Source organism: Andrographis paniculata, unplaced genomic scaffold (assembly GCF_009805555.1).
Source record: "Andrographis paniculata isolate CXL003 unplaced genomic scaffold, ASM980555v1 Contig17END, whole genome shotgun sequence".
Taxonomy (NCBI): Eukaryota; Viridiplantae; Streptophyta; class Magnoliopsida; order Lamiales; family Acanthaceae; genus Andrographis; species Andrographis paniculata.
Genome location: NW_026137457.1, coordinates 473,846 through 497,891, shown reverse-complemented (window position 1 = coordinate 497,891; position 24,046 = coordinate 473,846). Strand labels below are relative to the sequence as shown.

General features: G+C 33.9%; 6 protein-coding genes across 6 annotated transcripts; 4 read left to right on the top strand and 2 right to left on the bottom strand.

Moving 5' to 3' along the window:
• Positions 1-67: 67 nt before the first annotated feature.
• On the top strand, positions 68-1,801 carry LOC127263647 (magnesium-protoporphyrin IX monomethyl ester [oxidative] cyclase, chloroplastic). Its single transcript, XM_051292777.1, has 5 exons — positions 68-563; positions 670-734; positions 813-1,140; positions 1,230-1,328; positions 1,433-1,801. The coding sequence occupies exons 1-5, from the start codon at positions 111-113 to the stop codon at positions 1,694-1,696; spliced, it is 1,209 nt and encodes a 402-aa protein (XP_051148734.1). The 5' UTR covers positions 68-110; the 3' UTR covers positions 1,697-1,801.
• Positions 1,654-3,420, bottom strand: LOC127263681 (probable aquaporin SIP2-1). Its single transcript, XM_051292833.1, has 3 exons — positions 3,061-3,420; positions 2,194-2,454; positions 1,654-2,099 (listed from the first exon to the last, which is right to left on the bottom strand). Exons 1-3 carry the CDS (start codon positions 3,358-3,360, stop codon positions 1,932-1,934), a joined length of 729 nt encoding a protein of 242 aa, XP_051148790.1. The 5' UTR covers positions 3,361-3,420; the 3' UTR covers positions 1,654-1,931.
• A 1,767-nt stretch (positions 3,421-5,187) lies between these two features.
• LOC127263688 (cytochrome c oxidase subunit 5C-2-like) lies at positions 5,188-5,382 on the top strand. Its single transcript, XM_051292846.1, has one exon. It carries the CDS (start codon positions 5,188-5,190, stop codon positions 5,380-5,382), a length of 195 nt encoding a protein of 64 aa, XP_051148803.1.
• Positions 5,383-7,029: 1,647 nt separating this feature from the next.
• LOC127263674 (hypersensitive-induced response protein 2-like) lies at positions 7,030-9,813 on the top strand. Its single transcript, XM_051292821.1, has 5 exons — positions 7,030-7,277; positions 7,966-8,086; positions 8,168-8,259; positions 8,347-8,443; positions 9,205-9,813. Exons 1-5 carry the CDS (start codon positions 7,089-7,091, stop codon positions 9,555-9,557), a joined length of 852 nt encoding a protein of 283 aa, XP_051148778.1. The 5' UTR covers positions 7,030-7,088; the 3' UTR covers positions 9,558-9,813.
• Positions 9,814-10,002: 189 nt separating this feature from the next.
• Positions 10,003-15,146, bottom strand: LOC127263643 (uncharacterized). The gene is made up of 2 exons (XM_051292761.1): positions 14,958-15,146; positions 10,003-12,743 (listed from the first exon to the last, which is right to left on the bottom strand). Exons 1-2 carry the CDS (start codon positions 14,962-14,964, stop codon positions 10,693-10,695), a joined length of 2,058 nt encoding a protein of 685 aa, XP_051148718.1. The 5' UTR covers positions 14,965-15,146; the 3' UTR covers positions 10,003-10,692.
• A 5,273-nt stretch (positions 15,147-20,419) lies between these two features.
• LOC127265815 (ubiquitin-conjugating enzyme E2 22) lies at positions 20,420-23,498 on the top strand. The gene is made up of 7 exons (XM_051295825.1): positions 20,420-20,693; positions 21,534-21,632; positions 22,023-22,167; positions 22,267-22,344; positions 22,447-22,559; positions 22,687-22,790; positions 22,866-23,498. The coding sequence occupies exons 2-7, from the start codon at positions 21,630-21,632 to the stop codon at positions 23,227-23,229; spliced, it is 807 nt and encodes a 268-aa protein (XP_051151782.1). The 5' UTR covers positions 20,420-20,693; positions 21,534-21,629; the 3' UTR covers positions 23,230-23,498.
• Positions 23,499-24,046: the final 548 nt, after the last annotated feature.

The following is a 24,046-nucleotide window of genomic DNA, read 5'->3' as shown; positions in this document are numbered from 1 at the left end:
CAGTAGATGGGATGAGATGAGATTTCCAATCACTGCAATCTAAACTTTTATAAAACCCCTTCTCTCTCCCCCCCCCCTCTCTCTCTCCACTCTGCAAATCTTCTCCCAAAATGGCTCTGGTAAAGCCCATCCCCAAATTCAGCAGCCCCACCCAAAGAATTGGTGGAAACCCTAATTCCCAAATCCGGCGACCCTTCTCCGCCGTGAGAATGTCATCATCCACCGCGGCGCCACCTGCATCCACGAAGAAGAAGAGTCAGAAACAAGAAATCAAGGAGACCCTACTGACCCCAAGATTCTACACCACAGACTTCGATGAAATGGAGCAGCTGTTCAACACAGAGATCAACAAGAACCTCAACATGGCCGAGTTCGAAGCCCTGCTGCAAGAATTCAAGACAGATTTCAACCAGACCCATTTTGTAAGAAACAAGGAATTCAAGGAAGCTGCTGACAAGATTCAGGGCCCACTCAGGCAGATCTTTGTCGAGTTCCTGGAGAGATCCTGCACTGCTGAATTCTCTGGCTTTCTCCTCTACAAAGAGCTTGGAAGGAGGCTCAAGGTATTAATCAACATTCTTGGAGCTCCATCAATGGCTTGTTTTATCCTTAATTCACATCAATGGCTTGTTTTATCCTTAATTCACATCAATGGCTGTTTTTCTGCAGAAAACTAACCCCGTGGTGGCTGAGATCTTCTCCCTAATGTCCCGGGACGAAGCCCGCCATGCAGGGTGAGTTCGACGCCATAATTCACCTGTTTTATCCATGGAAACTTCCTTCATCTTACCTGTTTAAGGTTGCTGAAACAGGTTCTTGAACAAAGGGTTGTCAGATTTCAATTTGGCTCTGGATTTGGGGTTCTTGACCAAGGCTAGGAAATACACCTTCTTTAAGCCAAAGTTCATATTCTATGCAACTTACCTGTCTGAGAAGATTGGATACTGGAGGTATATCACCATATACAGGCATTTGAAGGAGAATCCTGAGTACCAATGCTATCCGATTTTCAAGTACTTTGAGAACTGGTGCCAGGATGAGAATCGCCATGGCGATTTCTTCTCTGCTTTGATGAAGGCGCAGCCACAGTTCCTCAACGACTGGAAGGCGAAGCTCTGGGCGCGGTTCTTTTGCCTTTCGGTGCTGAATCAGTTCTTACATTTAATTGCTTCGTCTAAGTGCTCATGATTGGTATCTCATCTTTATCCATTTCCCTGACGCTCATGCAGGTTTATGTGACAATGTACCTTAATGACTGCCAAAGAACAGCATTCTATGAGGGGATTGGGTTGAACACGAAGGAATTCGATATGCATGTCATCATTGAGGTAAAACTTCTATATCTAACAAATGATGTTAGCTAATAATGCAAACTAGTCACGAAAACGGCAGGAAAGTTTATTAACATCACCTTGATTTATTCTCTGCGCAGACAAACCGAACAACTGCGAGGATTTTCCCAGCCGTGTTGGATGTCGAGAACCCGGAATTTAAGAGGAAGCTGGACAGGATGGTGGAGATCAACCAGCAAATTCTTGCAATAGGCGACACCGATGACATTCCCTTGGTGAAGAACTTGAAGAGGGTGCCTCTCATTGCAGCTCTGGTTAATGAGTTATTGGCAGCATATTTCATGAAACCTATTGAGTCTGGTTCAGTCGACTTTGCAGAATTCGAACCCCGACTTGTCTATTGAAGAATCTCTCCCTCCATTCTATAGAGTAATCATCCTGTTATTGTATTAAAGTCACTACCAAACAGGGGTTTAGATTGTATGAATGAACATCTCTACTTTACCAAATCCAAATTTTGTCTAAAGTACATCAAACTAAACACCAACAAAACTTATTTCTACTCCTATTAATCTTCTACCAAAAAAATGAATTTCTAAATCCTCAACTAGACAAGAATCAAGAATCAAGAATCCTAGTTCAATCTGATTTTCCTGGTTTCGCCTTCGGGGCCTCGCCCGTAGTAGGCTTTGCTATTATATTAAACACCCATACGGCTGCCAAAGTGGCGAGGACCGGCGCAAGCCAGTAAACAACTAAGTGCTCTTTGGTAATGTGCTCTCCTTGAGCAAAGGCCCAACCCATTACCTAGTAAGAACACAGATATCTCAATTGATGTGGTTCTGCTTAACTGATCCATTACAAGATATGATGTAGATGAAGAAGGAAATGAAGCACTCACAGCCGCTGGATTCATGCATCCTCCAGTTAGATCTGAGCCGAGTATGTGAAGAGAAAGCTTGGAGGTGCAGGATATCCAAGTATTCATCAGGAAACCTCGGCTACCTGGTCTAGACAGACCAAGGGTGATTATCACAATGCCGAATGTTAGAAAGCCTTCTGTCAATGCTCCCTTTGCTATGTCAACAGTTAAGCGCGGCCCGTGCACCATTCCGTGCAGTGTATTAAGAATAAGCCTCACCCCGTAAACAGATCCAACAACCTATGGAACATAGAAATGTGCATTTGTCATTTTATACATAGTTGTTAATCTTGGATAGCATTATATAGTGATCAAATAACAAATACAATATATACTATAAAATCTAAACGTACTTAGAATAAAGATTGTATTATATTGATCAATATGATATGCTCTCCTCCGCCATTGCAAAGCAGCAGACTGCTGCTTCATTCAACTACACGCTAAGCTATTGACAACTATGGCATCAATATATAGCTATGCCATCAAAGTTTTACCACATCAAAATATCAGAAAAATGCACAGAACGTGTGTTTTTATAGCTCCAATTCAAAGCAACAATCCTTTTCCTATTTCCTCAATCACTTATTATCTAATCTTTCATTCGATTCAAAACTAAACATGCATTTTCAAATACCAAAATTGGCAAACAAAAAACCTATTTATTGATCATTTCCAGATTCCCTTAGTCCTCATACATTTGAATTCCTTTCAGAATGTAACGTAGAAGGAAGAGATGGGTCAATTCACCACAAATTCATCTCATAAGCATTCGTTGCCATAAAAAACCATTGCGAATGAAGCATGAACTTCCGCTAGAAAATACGATGAAAATTGAAGGCGAACCTGCGCAGGGATTCTGGCGCCAACAGTGAAAAGGAAATTGGAAAAATCCCCCAACACCGCGTCCGCCAGCACCGTGAGCGGATTGTAGGCCCCTCCCTTGGTGACCTTACTCATGAACGCGAAGAAGAACATGTTCAGGATCGAGATCGCATATCGAACAACATCGCCTTCCAATTGATGCGCGCCGTAACCTATGAGTTTCTGCACAAAAATCGTTACGAGCACGCCCGACCATACCCACATAAACGACAAAACAAAATCTGCGGCCAGAAACCGCCGCTGCCACCGCCCGTCCTGCATTACCCGCCGCCGATCTCGAATCCAAACGAGGGAGCAAACTCTGGGAACCGTTTTGGGCACAAATTTTTATTATTATATTTTTAACATTTTACAGTATTTTTTTTTTATTTTTTTTTTTAAAAAAGGATAATTTTTCAGAACATAAATTTGAATGATTATTTTTGTATTTAAAAATTATTATATCAATTTTTATATAAAAAATTAAAACTCGTATACAAATCCTCTATTTTCCAAAATTTAAAATATATTATTAAAAAAATTAAATTATATTATTAAAAAACTATAATATATTAAAAGTTTCTTGGAAATAGTACAATCATTGAAATATATAAAAAAATAAAATATATAAAAAAATGAAATATTCAATCAGTCTAGTCTTATTTAATAGTATGATAGAAAAAATATATTAATAATATAAAAAATAATATTTTATATTGAATTATTAAAATTTTTTAATAAACGAATAATATATATTATATTAATATATATGTATATTTATATTTTTTTAATAATATTTATAAAAAAAAAGTATTCCATTAGAAAAAATGATGAATGAAATATGTTCTTCTATAATATTTCTACAAATAAACCCCAAGTTATCGGTCGAATTTTCCATAGCTGTGGAGTGTGGACAAATTAATGGCAATGCGAAATTGTAGCTGTTTTTAGTGTAAAACAACGTCGTTTCATTATGTAACACAAAACGACGTCGGAATGGGTATCTATAAATGCCTTCTCGCACGCATTTTTCTCGACTGCATTTCTATCGGACCATAGATCTCTACGTGAGTGGCGCATTACGCTTGTTAAGGTAAATCTCTCTTATTACGCTGCACATTGTTCGATCGGATTGGAAATTAAATTTTATACAGAAAAAGGTGTTTTTGGCTTCGATTTGCTTCTGGTTTTTTCGTTGTTTGTGGAGATATTGCTTATGCTTCAGATTCTTTTACATAATCGATGTCTCTGAGTGTTCGAGTTTTGATTTTGGAAATGTGCTTCGATTGCTGAATTTTCTAGGCATGTTTGTGTTCTATGTTGCAGGATGCATTTATATGTGAAACTATGGATGTTGTAAGGATATTGCTAACGAAAATGATCGCATTTTCAGTAGTGCATGATTAACTTTAGATTCATCTATGATTCAATCGAACAGTGGAATAAATGATCGAAGATAAATGGGGATGATTAACGCGTTTCTTCTCTATGCATTTCTGAGTAATTAATTGAATTGCTAGATCTTCTTGTAAAACAAAAAACACATTTGTTTTGTTCTGGTATTTTCCGGCAAATTGGTTTATGAAATCTGCACCAAAAACTGTTGTTGTTAATCTCCCAACTTAATATCAATCAGGATGATCATATTTTTATGTAAAGAGACAAAAGCTTGAAAACCTTTATCTGCAATATATTGATCAAATATTAAAGATTGTGTTAGTTTCTTCCAATGCTCTTACTGTGTACCTTATGCAATCTGATTCGTTATTGACATTCTTAATTACTATGCAAAGTGAACATTCTTTGATGATCATATCTATGATATAAAAGAATAACCTATTTGCTACTGCATTGTTTATCTGTACTGTATTTGCTCATTACATTGTTACGACTATTGTCGGCATTTTGGTTTTGGTTTACTATTGTGCTATGTAGAGTGAACATTCTTTAATTCCCATCTCTATGATTTAGTACCAACTCCGACTTGCTACTGCATTGTTTATCTCTGCTATATTTGCTCATTACATCATTTTTCTTGCACAATTATTGGTGGGATGGTTACGACTAATTCTGCCCGGCGCCTTAATTGCAGAAGCCTTAAAATCCAAAATGGCTGGTCCTAGGATTCCTCATCCTACTCTTAAAGGCCCGAATGTGGTGAAGGAGATTGCTATCGGAGTTGTTCTTGGGCTTGCTGCCGGCTCCGTATGGAAAATGCACCAGTTGAGCGAGCAGCGCAGAGTTCGAGCATTCTATGATATGCTGAACAAAGGCGAAATTACCGTGGTTGCCCAAGAAGAATAAACTCCCTGCATATTCTTGATTTTGGTCTCGTTGGGGCAATGCAACGATCATGATCTGGTCGCGGGAATAAACCGAGCAGAATGTAGTATGGTACCTTTCTGTTTTAGGTTAGTTTTTGGATCTTAATGTTCTTTTGTCCACACAACTAATCTAACCTTCCATAGATGGTAAAGGTTTCTTTTGATTTGGTCGTTTGTTGCATTTAACAAACGATGATTTTTGTGTGTTTTTTAGTGTTTCCTTTGAGTTTTGTTTTATGGGATTGAGGAAAGTATGCCATTTTTGTGCATAATTTCTTTCCCTAACACGTTTCGAACAATTTTGCTCATGTGTTTTTAGGGTTTTTGGATTTGGAAAATTTCCAGTTTGGATATGTTTTCAGATAAACTATCAATAATAAAATATTGAATTGAATGTTTTTTGTGATATTAATTGATATATTTTGTAAAAATATCATATTATACATTATTTTTTTAAAAAAAAATATATATTATGTATAACAATTTGTAAAGCATTGTAGTCAAATGATTCTTTAAAAAAAAAAAAAAAACATAATTGTCCTCACAACCGAGTTAGTAAAATGGGCCTCATGAGCAGGACTTATTCAGGTGTATAATAAAAATTATTGGCTCAAAGGCCAATCATACGAAATTTTAACGTAATTTTTAGATAAATAATAATATAATATAATATAATATTTTTTAGAAAAATAAAACATAACACATGACATGGGATTCCATTAGGTTGGCGAGTCACGTGACCCATTTGTTTGTCCGTCTCCATAATGTGGACCTAAATGCATTCAAATGTTTCTTTCCAATACTCATAATTACCATACATAATTGGTTAGAATTCGATTCTCATTTTTAAAATTATTGTTCTTACATATGATTGAAATAAAATGTGGTGCCCCCATTGATGATACAACATTATCGTATTAAGAAAATAATAATATATTTAAATATTTAAAGAGATCATAATTAACTTGCAAACAATAACAAAAATTTGGCTTTGGTACATTTAATATTTGAAAATTAATGAAAACAGAAAATCTAAAGCTCGATTTAGACAAGAGATTTTTTTTAGAGATTTAAAATTTTACAATAGTATAAAGAATTAATATTTAATGTGATTTTTCAAAAAAAAAAATATATATTTTAAATATGATATTTTTAAATAAAAATTCAAATAGTATCAAATTCCAAAACTATTGAGCAAGCAAAGCCTAAAAAAATACTACAAAACATACCAACATGCATTAAAAAAATAACAAAACAAAAATTATAGAAACAACAAGACACTTAACAATAGGCAAACTTCTACATACACTTTTAAAGTTTTATCACTATTCATCAAATAATTTAGAAAAAAAAACGTATCAAATAACTATTTTATCTTAATAAAACAACGAAAGCAAAAGTTTATAATATAGATTTTTTTTTTTTTTAAATAACGTGTAAATTGTACTTTAAAGTAAACCCTGACCGAACCTAATAGTCTGCAAATTAATTTCGACAAAACAAGTCATGTTAGGCGAACATATTTGGCACCCCACAGCCCCAATCATCCCTTACAAGACTATAACATACTCTTTTATTTTTGTTCAGAAAAAAATATGTTGCTCTCTTTTATGTATCTATCATTTTACTTTCTCTATAACATAGAATGGTTATTGTTTCAAGTTTTTTTGTATATAGGCTGTAAAAATGGGGCAAGTTTTTGGCTGTGTTAAAGTGAGAGAATCAACGGTCGCTGTGAAGGAACAGTGGGGGAAGTTCAACGAGGTGCTCGAGCCCGGCTGCCATTGTATGCCGTGGTGTATAGGGTACAGCAAGGCTGGCTTGTTGTCGTTGCGAGTGCAGCAGGTTGAGGTTCGTTGCGAGACAAAAACTAAGGCGAGTCAACTCATCTCTGAATTAATTAAAGGATTCACAACAAATCTTGATTTAAGCTGTTATTTTGCCACATTGTTAACTATTTGAATTTTTTATAAACGATCGTATCACCTAAAAAGGTTAAAAGCTTTTTTAAGGATACACATAATTAATTTATGGGTAAACTGTTTTTTTTTTGTTGTGTATCTAACTTTGTTTATCATTTTAGAACTTTAAATAAACTATGTATGAAAATAGTTCTGTAAGTAAAAAATTTTCGCTAAAATGGTCCTCTGGTGCCATACTCGCCTTGCTGGCCTGCCGTTGCTGATATGATGTTGACGCAGCTGACATGTCATCGCAACGTAGATGCTATTTCGGAGGATCATTTTAGTAAAAAAATTTATTTGCAAGACTATTTTCAGATAGAGACAATTTAAAATCGTAAAAATAATAAAGAATGTCATATGTAAGACTTAAAAAATAGTTTACCAATACATTTTGTAAAATAAAATATAAAAAAAATTCTAAATGTCGCTGACATGGTATTTACATGGTGATGACATATCAGTCGCATTAGTGCTACGTCAACAACGGCAGGCCAGCGTGCCGAGTACGGCACCGGAGGACCATTTTAGCGAAATTTTTTACTTAAAGACTTTTTTCAAACATGTCCACCTAAAGTTTTAAAATAATATAATTTTTGCAGGATAATGTGTTTGTTATGGTTGTTGCTTCGGTGCAATACCGAGCGATGGCAGAGAAGGCGCCGGATGCGTTTTATAAGCTAACAAATGCAAAAGCACAAATACAAGCTTATGTTTTCGATGGTATGGTATCGATCAATCAGTGTTTTTTACTTGCGTCGACTTAAAAAAAATGCTTAGATTAGTTTAAATGTAATCGTTTAGTGATAAGGGCGACTGTGCCGAGGCTGGATTTGGATTCAGCCTTCGAGCAGAAGCATGATGTTGCGAAATCTGTGGAGAGCCAACTCGATAAGGTAATAATCTGTCGATGATCACAAAGGCTGATTATATATATGTGCAAACGCGTAAATACGTGACTTAATAAGCTTGCTCCTTTACAGGCCATGTCGACCTACGGGTTTCAGATTGTGCAGACACTGATTGTCGACATCGAACCGGATGTTCAAGTTAAAAAAGCCATGAATCAGATAAATGCAGGTAAGTTTATGAGTTTATGCATAGACTTTTGTTGGTGACTCGTTCCATTAATTGCTAAATTTGAATAATACGGGTGTTTGGTATACATAATGAATTGTTGATAATAGAATAATAGACAATAGAATTGCGGATATAGGAAAAAAATGAGAATTCAATGGCGAATTGCTATATTCGAACGTTTAGTACAGAAAATGAAAGTTATAGAGAAATGGTAGAAAAAATTTGACGGCGCCTACAATGTTGAATTTAAACAGCACACGATGTAATAACAAACAACACATCGTATTACTTCTAGGCAGCACTTTCTTTATATTAATATAATACAAATACAACAAATGAACTAACACCACATGATATAGTTATATACAACACAGAACTGTTGATTTTAACACATGACATACCCTTATACAACACACATATAATTTTGAAAAGAAACAGCACATACCTTTATTACACATATTATGTGTTGTGTGTACTAAAAACATGTATTATTTGTATATATTATATGTACTAATTTGAAAAATCAGCACGGTGCTGAATTTTTCAAATCAGTCGTGCAATCATTCCCATAAAATTCAATAGATAATGTGAATAGTTAAATGGAGAAAGTAGTCAAGAAACATAATATCGAAATGCAGCAATATAATAAATTGATTTCAAAATTTTGATTTATTCGACTCAAACAAGCGAGAGAAGTAAAGATATTTCTATTTTTCTGTCTCCATTTTTCTACACCTATATCTCTATGGATGTTTCAACAGCCAGCCGACTGAGGGTGGCCGCGAGCGACAAGGCAGAAGCAGAGAAAATTCTGGAAATCAAGAAAGCCGAGGGGGAAGCTGAATCCAAGTACTTGTCGGGCATGGGAATCGCTCGACAGAGGCAGGCTATCTTAGACGGGCTGCGCGAAAGCGTGCTCGCCTTCTCGGGGTCCTTAAGGCCTCGGGAGGTGATGGACTTAGTTCTCATGACTCAGTACTTCGACACAATGAAGGAAATAGGAGTGCAGTCGAAGTCTTCGGCTGTGTTCATCCCGCACGGCATCGGCGCCGTCGAGGACATCTCGACGCAGGTCAGGGATGTGCTTCTCCATGCCAACTACGTCGAGCATTAGCCATAGCCATATTATAGCCATGGCTTGATGTGTGTGTAATGTGTATCAATCTATTTATATATATATATGCCTTCTTAATTTCATTCATGATTAATTAGATGTAGTTTTATTTGGTTTGTGTGCATCTAACTAGTATGTTGCCGTTTCTATTTGTTATGTTTCTTTTCATAATGATCAATATATTATGTGTTAAACTATCATATCAAAATATTATTTAAATTATTTCAAATAAAAACTCATTCTCAGTCTTGGCGACTCCCGTTTATGAATATATAATTAATGATTGCATCTTAAACGTTCGAACTTTTAGATAAAACTGTCAACTTCTAGGTAAGACTGTCATTCTGCATCCGACATGATATCAGAATCTAGACTAGGTCTCGAGTTCGAGTCCTACCGTCCCTATTTGCGGTATATGCATATGACACTCTAGAACATAGAGAGATTGAAAAGTTGAAGCTTTGACGAGCCGGAAAGGGGTAGTCGAGGCGGCCAAGATGTAACTTCTCTCATTGTCTAGAACATACTATAATAAATGAAACCCGGAAAAAGGCATGCCGGGTTGGAGTCGACGACAAAGCAAAAGACAAGGCCTTCGAGTTGGAAGGTAAGAAATATAAACGAGTTTATTGTCTCGACCCTATCTACACTCGCCGGGCTAATATCTTCGACGCTTTTGGAAATATTTCAATGCTCGTTGCATTTCAACGACATTTCTGAGTCGATGATTGACGCTTTTTCCGAGTTTCCAGGTCCCCGACAATCTATTAAAGGACGCCAAGACGGCAGCGAAAGCAGCCCTCGAAGAAACGGACGTGAATTAACATAGTAACACTTTCGATCGACTAACACCTTTTCATCTACGGCGAGTATCGTCATATCGAATAGCTTCACCTGTTATTTGCTTTAGTTCCAAAAATGGAGTCTCTTCTTCTTCGCCCGACTGAAACTTCAGAGGAAATAACAAACACAACATCTTAAATAAGTGTCGAATCAAGCTCAATTTCCCTTTAGGATTCCATCGTCGCAAGATTTTCTCGCGACCTAGCCAGCCCTTGCATTTGTCGCACTCATGATGTCGGGAACAGTCTATATTTACAACAGCCGAGCTGTCGAGTTTCTTCTGTATTCAGGTTTATGTAGATGTGTCGATCTCCTTACCGCTGTCGTCTTCGCTAATATGTCTTCTCAATCTCCTCAGCCAAATGTCGTAGTTAACGGGATACGGCGTGCCGCATAGGCTATCGACGTAATCCGCAAATGCTTTGAGGACGGCGGAGATTTCGCCGAGCTTCTGTTGAATCAATCTCCTCGACCACGAGGTTTCTCGCCATTGCAGCGCGCCCTCGACTGAGTCCAAAACGGCGGAATCTCCACCGGAGGCAAAATACAGCATATACACGAGACTCTCCGCATCGGAAGCCGAGCATAACTTCCCGTCCTGAAGAGCCGAAGTCGAAGAGAAATGAAGGTTCGTCGCCGGATGGTCTCTCTCCTCTAAAATGGCGTAACCCCAGCCGATGAGTGAATAGTACGGCCTCCCGCCGGATTTTACACAGATGACATTTTCCGGCCGGATGTCACCGTGCCGTATTCCGGCTGAGGAGCTAGCAGAGAGAGCCGACAGACAATCGTGACAGCATCTGATAGCCTCGTCTGCGCCAAACTCGCCGGCGCTCACCATTTCGCCGACAGTCCTTCCCACCGGAGTAGTCAGCACCACCGGAATCCCGCACAATCGATGACCACACTTACCAGATGAGCTCGACGACAATTTCCGGCATCGACCTGAATGGACCGCTCGACTCGATTCATAGAGTCGGGGAAGGTACTTGCTCGACAAACCTTTCTCTGTCATAACCGTTAGTACTTTCGTTTGCCGTTGAACTTGATACTCCGAACCGATGTACAGGAAAAAGGACTTCTCCGGTTTGTCGATCGGAGACGTTACATAAATTGAAAAATCCCCGTCGTACCGAATATCATCTATCCGGTATCCATTCTCCGATCGGGAATCTTCCAGCTGTAAAATAGTCCCGATTTCCAGTTTCGTCGAATTCTCGGTTGCTACTTCGATGGATTCCTCCTCAACTTCGACAATTTCAGGAGAAGCAGTGTAATGCTGAATTCGGGACGAACCGTTGCCATTCACCCGAGTATCGCCTAACTGTCTTTTACTTCTTCTTCTTTGAAGTCGAGAACTGTGCTCGGTGGCCAAATCTTCCACAGTGTGTTTAGGTGATCCGGCGTAATTCGCAATTGAATGAAATGTAGAGTAGAGTACCTGTAAAGCGCCGATATCTCCCCAGTTTGCGTTTCCGAGCTTATTCCAAATCCTATCAACAGGGGAAATCGCGATTCTGGAATGGTTTTTGAACCACGCCGCAGCAGATCCGTAGACATTGTTTACGTCGAATTCCAGATTATTTAGATCGCCCTCGACCTTAACAACACTGCCATGCTGAGAGTCGAGTAGAAGTACAAAAACAGACGTCAAACTCAGAGGAACATTAGATCTGCCGATACTTCTCGCAAGCAATACGCGGAGCGCGAAAAATAAAGCTTCGCCCAGAATCGAGAACAGAGCTTCGGAATTGTCTTCGATCGAGGCAAGAATTTGAACGTCGGGCCTCAGCAATGCTAGTTCGACGATATCATCCCATTTCCCTTGCGGATGCCTCGGATTCTTTCGCATTATTGCCGATGCATAAAAACCTGTTACTTTACCTTTGGCGATCTCTTTTTCAGCTTGGCAAAATCGCAAGTTCCCGTCGGATAAGGACGAAACATAGAAAGGCATCGGATCATTCTCGTGTCCCCAGAAAGCTCCCCACAGGCTGCTCGCGGTGGCGTGCAGGAAATCCTCGAGAGCAAGATAAGCGGCTGCTTCGAAAAACCCGGGGGTTGAGGCATGGACAGCATCAGGCATTCGAAGAAGTTGTTGAAATCGAACCCCTTCCAGAGCGTAATCGAATTTTTGAAGATCCACCAACTCGAAAGGAACATCGAAGACGGGTGACACATTATGTTCGACTATGTCCTTAAACCATGTAGTGAGATTTGCTTCCAGACTATTACTGTCCACGAATTTACGAAGAAACTCCTTTCTCCGACGAACTTTTCTTCCAGACGAGAAACTCGACTTTCTAGCTGCAGATCCAATAGAATCTCTATCTGGGGATGTACCTACAAACAATGAGATTCTACACTTTCATCAGTTAAAATAGGGAGCGGAGCTTCTTATGTGAAATCAAGTTACGTTAAAAACACAAACTCACTAACCGGCGACAAGATAGATGCAAGAAGTAGAAGCATAACGAACGGTAAGTCATAAACTACAGTACATCAAGACATACATATTCGTCGGAGAAATACATGCTCGGGCTCGAGTAATAAGTTTAATTATAAACTACAGTAGCTCAAAATATACATATGCTCATTGATGAAATACATGCTCGGGCTCGATAATAAGTTAATTATAAACTACAGTAGCTCAAGATGTACATCTGCTCATTTACACGCCCGGGCTGAGTCATAAGTTTAATTATAAAGTACGGTAGCTCAAAACATACATATGCTCATTGGGGAAATACATGCTCGGGCTCGAGTAATAAGTTTAATGGCAACACCAATTGTTTGTGTATTTATGTTATAGTGAAAAATGACTCTGTTGTAAGCAATTACAATGACGACGGTCCAAGTTTGATATATCAAAACCAATGTATGCAGACATTTATCAAGAAATAAATAATGACTCGGCTGTATGCATTTACAATGATGAGAATCCTATCGAACCATTAGGTATTGAGATCCAACTTCAACAAGAAACGTAAGACTTGGGGTTCTTTTGTGATTTCAAACCAACATACCAGTTTATTATAAATATACTATTCCATCTCACAAAACAATAATATTTAAACAAAAACTCAAATCAATACTCTATTTTAAATCAATTTCAAACCACAACCAAACAAAATTTCACAAATTATGAATCTGAGTAACGGAAAAAAACACCACAGGACAACAAAGTTGACCGCAGGTTCCACATGAATATAGTGGATTTTATATGCCTCTGAATCCATGTCAATATAACTGTTTATTTGTATTGTCAATTATATTTACACTTTAATTCTGACAACAATTTTTTTTTTCTTTAAGAAAATAGCATCCAATACTTACTATTGCATTTGAAACATCACATATAGGAGAGTATACTTTTAGTCAAATTATTATATCCATGCATATTTTTTATTAAATCATATCATCGAAAGTTTATTTTTCATTAAGAAGTGTCAAATATAAAATACTTTAGAATCCAAACAAGCAGGTCCTGAGCCTATTTCTTTTATTATTCAATGTTTCATTTTCCCTTAAAAGACCCCATTTTTTTTAAAATATATATATATATTATATCAAACCATTATTTTCTATCTCAAAATACTCCAAGCAAATATAAAAATAAAAATTAAAAAAACAAAACAACTAAAGAAAACATAGGGGTGTATTTTTTGTTTGTTAGCTGTTGTTATTGTATTATGCAATATATTGTTAGAGCTAAGAAAGAACATATTCAAAAAAAAAAAAAATTATTTAAAATATTAAGTTTAATAGATAATTCCTTTTTAAATTTTTCATATAAAAAAATACTGAAAAACATTCCAAAACATGAAAGTATTCATCAATTGTTTACTTAAAGAAAATATATATTTTTTTTTATATAAAAATAATCAATCTTTATTTTTCATAAATGTATTAATCAAAATTCTCTACTCAAATAATGACATCCAACACCTATATACCCTCAACTTATTTTCTATTCAATTTTTTTCTATTTACGAAGTAACCAAAATTTCCAAAATACCTCCAAAAACATATCCAAACGCAACCGTAACAAATTACTTGCACAAAAGATAAACAATCAAACAGTGCCAAGCAATTTCGATCAGTTTAGAGTTAGTAGTTAGAAATTCAACAAATTTCACCATCTTCGACTGATAATTCTAAGAAAACAATACATCAACACCAGCGCCAACATTCAGAAAAAAGCCACAGAAAATCAAGGAAAGCGCTTAAACAGCGTAAAACAAGCACCTCATCAAATCATTCAATTCAAAATCCACATGCACTCAAAGATCAAACAACAAATTAAAACGAATCAAAGAGATCACAAACATCAAACAAATTTTTCCGATCGCTAAAATCACGAAAAAACGCACGCCTTATGCTGTCATTCCCCGCAGTTTAGACACAATAATCATCTCGCGTCAAAATTCCACCAAAATGACCACAGAAACAACTAAAATCCAGCAATTCCAGCGAAATTCAAGCCAAACGAATCCAAATAGCAGATTTAGGGCTCGTCAACGTCCAAAAACAAACAAATATAAAATTCCACTTTACCTTCCATAGGACTCAAACAAATTCTCGGAAACCGAAATTCAACTCCACTCCTAGATCCTCGACGACGGTAACCAGCAACTCTTCAGTGATTCCTCCTCGTCAGATTTCTCTCTCCACACATTACAGCTATTCTTTCTCCACGCATCTCTGTCCGCTGAAAAGCACAAACTTCCTGTTTCAGCTCCGTGCCTCGTCACCACAATTTTATTTTAATTTATTAAAAGAAAAAGATATATAAATATATATAAAATAATAACAATTCTTTTGGGCTCAATTTTCAATTGGGCCTAATAAGCCCAAAATTTCGTCCTATTCCAAAGCCCAAATGAGATTTTAAAATATATGTAACACACCATTTTGTGCCTTGAGATAATTATGTCAATTATTATTTTTTTTTTCAGATAAATTCATTCATAATTTTATTATCCATATTTTAAAATATAATAATAATTTTATTATTGTTTATTTTAAAATTTTCTTAATATTTTTTTACAATACTTCAATTTATTTTTATTTATCTTATTTTAATGTTAAATTATTTTTTTTTAGTTTTTGTGTTCAAATAAAATTAGCATAATTGAGATACTACTACATTGCTCCACTAATATAATTTTACTATTTTATCTTCGTTTTATTATTTAAATTTTACTATTAATTATATGTAAATGATTTTTTTTTTCTTTTTTAGAAATAGTGAAGGTATTGAGATGTTATAAATTAAAAATAATAGCACAATGTTGGAGACAAAGTGAGTATATATTTTTTTATTAAAATTTGTTCGTATTAAGAGATTATTTTTTTTTCAATTAATTTTTTAGTTGACTCGATTCTTAATACTCTTTTTGTCTTACAAAAATGCGTTTATATTTTTTTGGCACGAGTTATAATATAATATATATTTTTTGTTTTTTATACTAAAAAAAAATAGAAAAAATAATATAGTTTATACTAAATAAATAAATAAATAAAAGAATATTTTAAAAATCAAGGAAGTATATAATATATATATATACTTTTTTTTTTAATAAAACAAATCACATTAAAAAAAATAATAACAAACAAAATTTAAAAGCATGTAAATTTGAACTTACAATTTCAGGCCATCCTTACAACCTGAACTCAATCTTACTACTACATAACAAATTGAAGCATGAACAAGTATACACATATAAATAAATAAATCTGACGTGGCAGCGAATAACGGCTAGTTGGGAGACAGGAAGCTCCAACGTCCATCTTACCTACGCCAATTACTCTAGAAGATTCCTTCAGCCAAACCTCTTTATTTATTTAATTTTCAAACTAATACAAATGATATGATATATAATCACTCAATTATGATAACCACACCAATAAATAAGTAACAAATTAGTGGTTAATAATAATAATAATAATAATAATAACAATTTAGTTTTTTAGGTGGTAAATTAAATAAATCCCAATTATTTGTGTGTCCTCTATGATTTATTGGTGGAATTTATGGTTACACCTAATCTAATTTTTACTGATATTTTAGATTATTTTTATATGAAGTTTTGCAATCTCTCATATATTGGGCGATTAATTATTATCCGGGGAATACATATTTGGAGATCAACCGCACAACTATCACTTTGGAGCAAACTAAATCAAAATAGGAGAGAACTCAAGACCAGCAACAACATCGACAATATTCATGATAGGAAAAGAAAATGTTGTACCATTCAGATTAATCTAAAATTTCAGTTTGACTACAAAGATACATCATCTTTATCACAATATGACAATATCAGATCAATTTGAAATCTCATTGTCAGAGTGTCTTCTCTTAACAACAATTTTAGCATTATTTTCCAAAAAAAAATTACAATAGAAGATTACAAAAGTTAGATTCATAAAATGTGATGGAAATCAACTACCACAATCCCGATCGACTGAGAAATAAACTAAAATAAATAGTGAACCTCCCAAATAGAATAATCGTACATTTGTCTTTTTAAAAATTTGAAAAAATCAAAGCCGAAAGCGGTTAAACATTCTCATTGATTTTTTGGGGTGTCTCGATCTATCTCATCGTCATTCATGGTGCCGTAGAAGTGAGAGTAACCTTCCACGGCCAAGGGATTCTCTTCTTAACAAAAATGTTCAAATTGATTTACCAGGAAAAAATCAATCGAAAATAAAATATGAAATGGTAATGAAGAAAGCCTGAGAAGGCAACGAGCGAAACGAGGGAGAAGAAAGAATGAATGTTTTGTAAAATATACTATATATAAAAAAAAAAAAAAAAACAAGTGATAATTAATGTGTTTTTTTAGTATTTTTTTTTTGTTTAATATACCTTTTATATTATGTGTGAAGAAATATATTGATAATATAAAAAAAAAAATTGTATTTAATTATTTATTTTTTGTAAATATGTAAAGTATCTATATTTGTCTAACAAAAATATTCTTATTACATTTGTAAGATGAAATAATAAAAAAAGATGTCACAATAATTAGTTTGCATGGCTATATATAATACAAATAAATAAAAAAATATAAATATTTATTTATGATTGATATAAATTAATGTTCAAATTATATACTAGAATTAATTTTATAAATTTAATTTAATATATAGTTATATTAAATTCAATTTTTCACTATTTAAATTTAAATTTAATTTAAACAAAATGTTCTCAAACATCGAAGAAATGCCCTCCAAATTCCAAAACACCCAAACCTAAGGAGAAAGTGTGGGGTTTGCTTACTTCTGTGTGTATATATGTTTTTTTATTCCTTTATAAGTAAAATAATAATGTTTGAATAAAAATAAAATATTATAATATAATAGTAATAAATTCAATATAATTATGCTTTTATTGCATTTTAAAACCGCACAATTTACAATAAATTTTAATAAAAAAAATATTATATTTAAAATTCTATTTTTATTAGGAAAAAAAAAAAAAAAAACTATGACGCCATTTAAAACATTTAAAATTAAAAACACGGTAAAGCATTTAATCAGTTTTAAACACATCCAAACACACATAAATGTTTAATAAAAACATTGGTGGGTGGGAGGGTGGGCCCCTCAATTATTCTGCCTTATTTGGTTGTTCTTGTTGTTTTCTATTTATTGTTTTTTTTTTTTTTTAAAATTATATTATATACATATATTTTTCAACACTCAAATTATTAATACTTAGGATATACTTTTTTAACACAAAATATAAACAATAGCACAAATTAATTATATTTAAATATTGATTTGAATACTATTTTCACGAGAATAAATTATATAGTTTTATATGAATTGTATAGTAAATATATTAATACCAAATAACCATTAGTAGGCAATACGTAAAATAATTATTTTTAGTAATAACAAATAGAATAATTACACTTAATTTACTTAATATAAAAATATTTGAGTTAAATTTAAATCATAAGTGTGTTTGTTTGGGGGATTGGATTAGATTTCCACCGTTCATCCCATTTTTTCTCCCAAAAATATTAAAGCAAACACATATTTTTCATTTTTTATATTATACTAAAAATCAATTTTACATTCAAAATATCACATCAACACCTATTTATATCACATCATACAACTATTCAAATTCAAAATTTTTACTATTCAAATCCCAACTTAAAATCCAAACCCTCAAACAAACACAATTCACTTTAATTTGAATTTTATTTTAAATTAATATTTTTAATACATAAATATTTTAATAATAAAGAATAAAATTGTACAATAAGAAATTGAAATAAATTAGAGTATAAAAAGAACAAATCCAACGATTTGTAATTATATTAATATATTCTTGGTATTTTTTCTATTTCATATTTATAGTAAATTTATATTCTCTCCGTCCCATAATAAAATATCAATTTTTTTATTTTAGTCTGTCTCATAACAAAATATTTATTTTTTTTTCATTTTAGTCGGTTCCCATAACAAAATATTTATTTTTTTTCATTTTAGTATGTCCTATAACAAAGTATCAATTTAATTGTATTATCTACTTAACATTATAAATATCCTTACAACTTACAATATATTACACAAATATCATTACCTTTATATCATACAAAATTAATTAGGTTATTTTAATAATTTCTATTTTATTTCTACTAAATCTCAATATAATACTAATATTTCTAAAACTTCGTAAAGAATATATTACACAAATATTATTACCTTTATATCATACAAAATTAATTAGGTTATTTTAATAATTTCTATTTTATTTCTACTAAATTTCAATATAATACTAATATTTCTAAAACTTCGTAAATTTCAATATAATACTAATATTTCTAAAACTTCGTTAAGAAAATAGTGGAAGTATTTTATCTTGTTGCTAGAAATGATAATTAAAATTATATCAATGTAATACTTACTATTCGTTGTGTTTTGTTTTTTTAAATATAAAAAGAATAAAAAAAAAAAAAAATTATCTGCCAACACGTCGTTCCCCACATTAATTCAATTATTATAAAAAATAAGAAATACAACTCAAAAAATAATTATTATATTATTGTTAATAATTAAAATTGCCACCCTGTTATTAAATAGAAATTTCGCTATGCCAAATACACCTTTTCAAAATTGTCCATTCCCATATAATACTTTTATTTTAAATTTAGTGGTAATATGTAAAATACATATACGTCATCCGTCGAAAGGTTGTTATTTTCTCTAAAACAAGATTATTATTTTTTAATTTAATAATTGTAATACTTACATACCATAATAAATACATTTTCCAACTTACACTATATTATTAAGGGTATTTTTGTTATTTTCACTATAATTCATTATAATACTAATATTTAAAAAATCTATGTGAAAAAACAAATGCCACATTTGTTCCGGGAAGGAGGGAATATAATAATATAAATATGTTTATATGCAAATGTAAGTATGTGTTGTTAAAAAAACACATGGGATTCTTATTTTATAAATAATTATATGCATTATCTAAATTTTATATTCAGTTTTTTTTTTTTTTTTTACATATTTATATTAAAGTGTATACAAGTTTATTTGATTATCATTTAAAATTCATTTAAAATGAAGCATTAATTTGAATTATGTAAAAACATTAGTTTTTATTTAGAAATACAATAAGTATTTAATAATAAATAGAAAAAAATTGAAAAAAGAACTTTCAACCACATATTCAATATAGTAATTAATTTATTCCTAATAATAGGTTTATTTTCTTTTAAATCCATTTGATTATTTCGAGCTACAAATATAGAAAAATTATTAATTTGTCTTCCACCGAAAATTTATAGAAAAAGCACAAATAAAAAAAGAAAGTTTTTTTTATTTTTTTTTATTTTTCAATTTTCAAATACAAAATTTGAAAAAGGCTTATAGCTGTAATGTAACGGTACAATGTGAGGTGTGGCGGTAGCAATTCTTGGCGTGCCAATATAAATTCCCCCATGTTTACTGTTGTCTCTCTGCATAGACATTACATACAGCGTCTCTCTCTTTCTCTCTCTAGGTTCATCTTCTCTCTCTCTCTCTCTCTCTCTCTCTAAGGCGCACGCGAAAATCAATTCCTCAATTATACACAAGGGGGGAGATCGCTATCCGAAATCTATTTCTTGCGATTACGAAGTCTGACAATAATAGAGAAGAGAGCGACAGCGAAGAGCAAAGGGGATCGCCTCGTTTCCCCATTTTTATTCTCTACTCAGATTTCGTGGCACACCCGTTCTCTCCCTCTCTCTCTCTATTCGTTGCCAGGTATGATTTTGTATCCTCATCTGGATTCGGTATGTTTGATTGTTTCCTCATTTCGTTTGGATTTGAACTTCTTGGTTTTTTAATTTTGAAATTGGAGCGATTTAGGGTTTCTGGGAATTTACGCGAAGGGGGTTTTGTGATTTTCTAATTTCTTTGAATTTCTTTCTTGCTGCTGCTTCTCGTGTCGTTTCTTGAAGTGATTTTTGCATCATAAGCTGTGATTTCTGATTCGATAATGAGATGGCTTCTCGTGCGGTTCACAGAGCTTATACTTTACTCTATCTGAGTCCGATCCGAAAATGTAGCTTTTAGTTGCTTCTTATTGCAAAGTTCTTTTCTCTCTGGTTGGGTTAACGTGCGCGAATTTCATGGTTCTACTCTTTCTTTTTTTTCTCCTAAAGATTTCGCCATGTCTGTTCTGTAAATTTGTGCTATATCACTCTATGGAGAAAATAACTGGAAAAACAGTAGTCGATCTAAATTTGGGGCAATGACGAATTTCATTCAATTGGCGATGATGCAATTTCAAGCCTTCTTGAGTGTACCAATTGAATCTTTGCCTGCGGTGTATGTGAATTCGGAAGTGCTGTTGAGTTAGGGTTTTTCTATGATGTCAAAGTGTGTCAATCTTTCTATTGTTTTATATTAACTTATGCTAAAGAGGTAAAATCAGATTATAGTCAAAAGTTTTATTTCGAAGCGAGCTAAATGAAAACTAAGCGTGGCAATTGGAACCTCTCGATTTGATGCTTTTTAATTGAGTTTTTAATTTCGATTTTAACAGACAAAGATATTGTGCGCCCCTGTTTATTTTGAAGCACAAATCTTCTTTTTTTGCAGGTTCTGTTCGTCTTCGCCATTCAAGAACTTAAAATAACGACTGTTATTACACAATTTGAAAGTTTGACATTCGCTTCTGATTGAATAGAGTGCTCTATGGTAAGTTTCTTTTCTCAACTCATTTCCTTTTACACCGGTAAGGAATGTATAGTATGAGTGATGAACTCGGCATAGAATGGATTTGAATATCTAAATCATTGTTGCTTGTTTCATTGGATGGAAATAACTGGAGATATATTGATGTTAGGAAGTTGGAAAAAAAGTGTGATTTGATTCGTATGTTTTATATGCCAAACGACCACTCGACTAGGGGACTCTGGCTATTTTTTGTTGATTGATTTTGATGAAAAAATTAACTGGATATGCATTGATGTTGGGAAGTTGGAAAAGTGTGATTTGTGATTTGTATGTTTTATATGCCAAACGACCACCCGACTCTGGCTTTTTTTGTTGATTGATTCAAACTATTTTATGTCTTGATTGGTTTAGGCGACCAACGAGAATCTTCCCCCAAATGTGATAAAGCAACTGGCGAAGGAACTAAAGAATCTTGATGAAACCCCTCCGGAAGGCATTAAAGTAGGCGTGAATGATGATAACTTTTCGGTTATATTCGCTGACATCGAGGGCCCAGGTACTCTTTTCTTTTCATCCTCTCTAGGTTCAAGTTTGTTGCCGGCATGGTCTTTTTTGTGATTTATTAATTATATGTCCAAGCTCGAACTTGATGCAGCTGGGACGCCATATGAAAATGGTGTTTTTCGCATGAAGTTGATATTGTCTCATGATTTCCCACAATCTCCTCCGAAAGGTTAGTGTTAGTTATTACAATCTGTTCTTGATATGGATACGGACATGGTTGTCGATTACTATTAAACAAAATTAAAAGACGATCTTGTTAATGTTGGAGCAGGCTATTTTCTGACGAAGATCTTTCATCCAAACATTGCAACGAACGGCGAGATCTGTGTGAATGCATTGAAGAAAGATTGGAACCCGACCCTTGGCTTAAGGCATGTCTTAATTGTAAGTATTGATCGATCACATTACCAAAATCTATATATATATATATGTATATTTCATTTGGATCAACACTTAACATTATTACGTTGTTTAATTCAATTCAATCCAATCCAATCCGATCCTAAAACAGGTGATCAGATGCTTATTGATCGAACCATTCCCAGAATCTGCTCTAAACGAGCAAGCCGGAAAGATGCTGCTAGAAAACTACGAAGAATATGCCCGACATGCAAGGTAAGCAACCGATTAACAAAATTATTTCCGTCTCTATGCAAATATCATCCTCATCGTCAGGGTCTTCATCTCCAGGCTATACACCGGCATACATGCGCTGAAACCGAAGCCCAAATTGAAGACGAACTCTATTTCAGAGTCCACGGCAGCCCTGAACGTGGACCAGTCGTCGACGAACGCCTCATCAAAGTGTGCTGCAGCAGACCAGAAAAATAACAATAATCAGAATCTCTCTGGCGCTGCACCCCAACCTCCATTAGCACCCAAACCTGAAAACGGTCAAGGTGGCTATGCTGCAGCGCTTCCGTCGGCTGAAACAGGAGTCGGCGGATCGACGGCTCACCCTCCTCTGCTGAAAAAGGAAGCAGTAGTAGCGGCACCAGCGGGGCTGAGCAAAAAGAAGATGGATGCGAGGAAGAAAAGCCTGAAGAGACTATGAAAATGGATAATGATGACGACGACGATCGTCGAGCTTCTTCTTGATCTTCTTCTACAGTCTGTTCCTGTTTTCTGTTAAATTTCATCTTCTTCTTCTTGTTCTTAATCAGGCAGGGCAGGAGGGACGACGACAATGGTAGAAATGAAGAAACAATCAATTATTAATCAATCAATCCTTATGGATGATGATAGATTTGTATTAGTCCGTGGGAAGATACTGAACTTCGAACAGACAGTATGATTGATATGATATACTCTACTATTACTACATCTCTCTCGTGCATTATCCTCCTCTAGTTTAGATTAAATTTGGTAACTAAATTCTCGAGTTATAACTAGATTGAGAAGACGTCAGTAGGATTTGAATGACTTTGCAAGCCTGTCGACCGATTGGATCCGATTCGGGTTCTAAAGTTCTAGATTGGGTGGGATCCAACTTTTTAAAACAATTCCTTTAATTGTTTACGGAATTAATTTGGTTTGGGTCTGGTCTCGGGTTCAGGGTTCAGAACCCTTGCACGGATTATAAATATGTTTTGGATCGAAAATGGATTTGGGATTGGATATGGGACCCGGATCCACATGAGGTTTCGGATCCAAGAACTATGGAAGAAAATCACTAGCCAATATATTATTCCCTCCTTCCCGATATTACGTCAGAATTATTGTAATACAAGAATTTAAGAGAAATGATTAATTAGCTTAATAAAAATAAATAAATTAAATTTTGATTAAAATATATAATCTTCTTTCAAAAATAAAAACAACATAATGAGACTAAAGAAATATTATTTGAATATTAACTAAAAAAACATAAA

Coding starts and splice junctions, on each gene's coding strand:
- LOC127263647 (XM_051292777.1), top strand. CDS start 111: ATGGCTCTGGTAAAGCCCATCCCCAAATTCAGCAGCCCCACCCAAAGA. Junction 735..812: donor GACGAAGCCCGCCATGCAGG/GTGAGTTCGACG, acceptor TTGCTGAAACAG/GTTCTTGAACAAAGGGTTGT. Junction 1,141..1,229: donor CGCGGTTCTTTTGCCTTTCG/GTGCTGAATCAG, acceptor ACGCTCATGCAG/GTTTATGTGACAATGTACCT.
- LOC127263681 (XM_051292833.1), bottom strand. CDS start 3,360: ATGCAGGACGGGCGGTGGCAGCGGCGGTTTCTGGCCGCAGATTTTGTT. Junction 2,455..3,060: donor GCGCCAGAATCCCTGCGCAG/GTTCGCCTTCAA, acceptor TATGTTCCATAG/GTTGTTGGATCTGTTTACGG. Junction 2,100..2,193: donor GATGCATGAATCCAGCGGCT/GTGAGTGCTTCA, acceptor TGTTCTTACTAG/GTAATGGGTTGGGCCTTTGC.
- LOC127263688 (XM_051292846.1), top strand. CDS start 5,188: ATGGCTGGTCCTAGGATTCCTCATCCTACTCTTAAAGGCCCGAATGTG.
- LOC127263674 (XM_051292821.1), top strand. CDS start 7,089: ATGGGGCAAGTTTTTGGCTGTGTTAAAGTGAGAGAATCAACGGTCGCT. Junction 7,278..7,965: donor GTTGCGAGACAAAAACTAAG/GCGAGTCAACTC, acceptor TAATTTTTGCAG/GATAATGTGTTTGTTATGGT. Junction 8,260..8,346: donor TGGAGAGCCAACTCGATAAG/GTAATAATCTGT, acceptor GCTCCTTTACAG/GCCATGTCGACCTACGGGTT.
- LOC127265815 (XM_051295825.1), top strand. Junction 22,168..22,266: donor CGCTGACATCGAGGGCCCAG/GTACTCTTTTCT, acceptor AACTTGATGCAG/CTGGGACGCCATATGAAAAT. Junction 22,560..22,686: donor GCTTAAGGCATGTCTTAATT/GTAAGTATTGAT, acceptor ATCCTAAAACAG/GTGATCAGATGCTTATTGAT.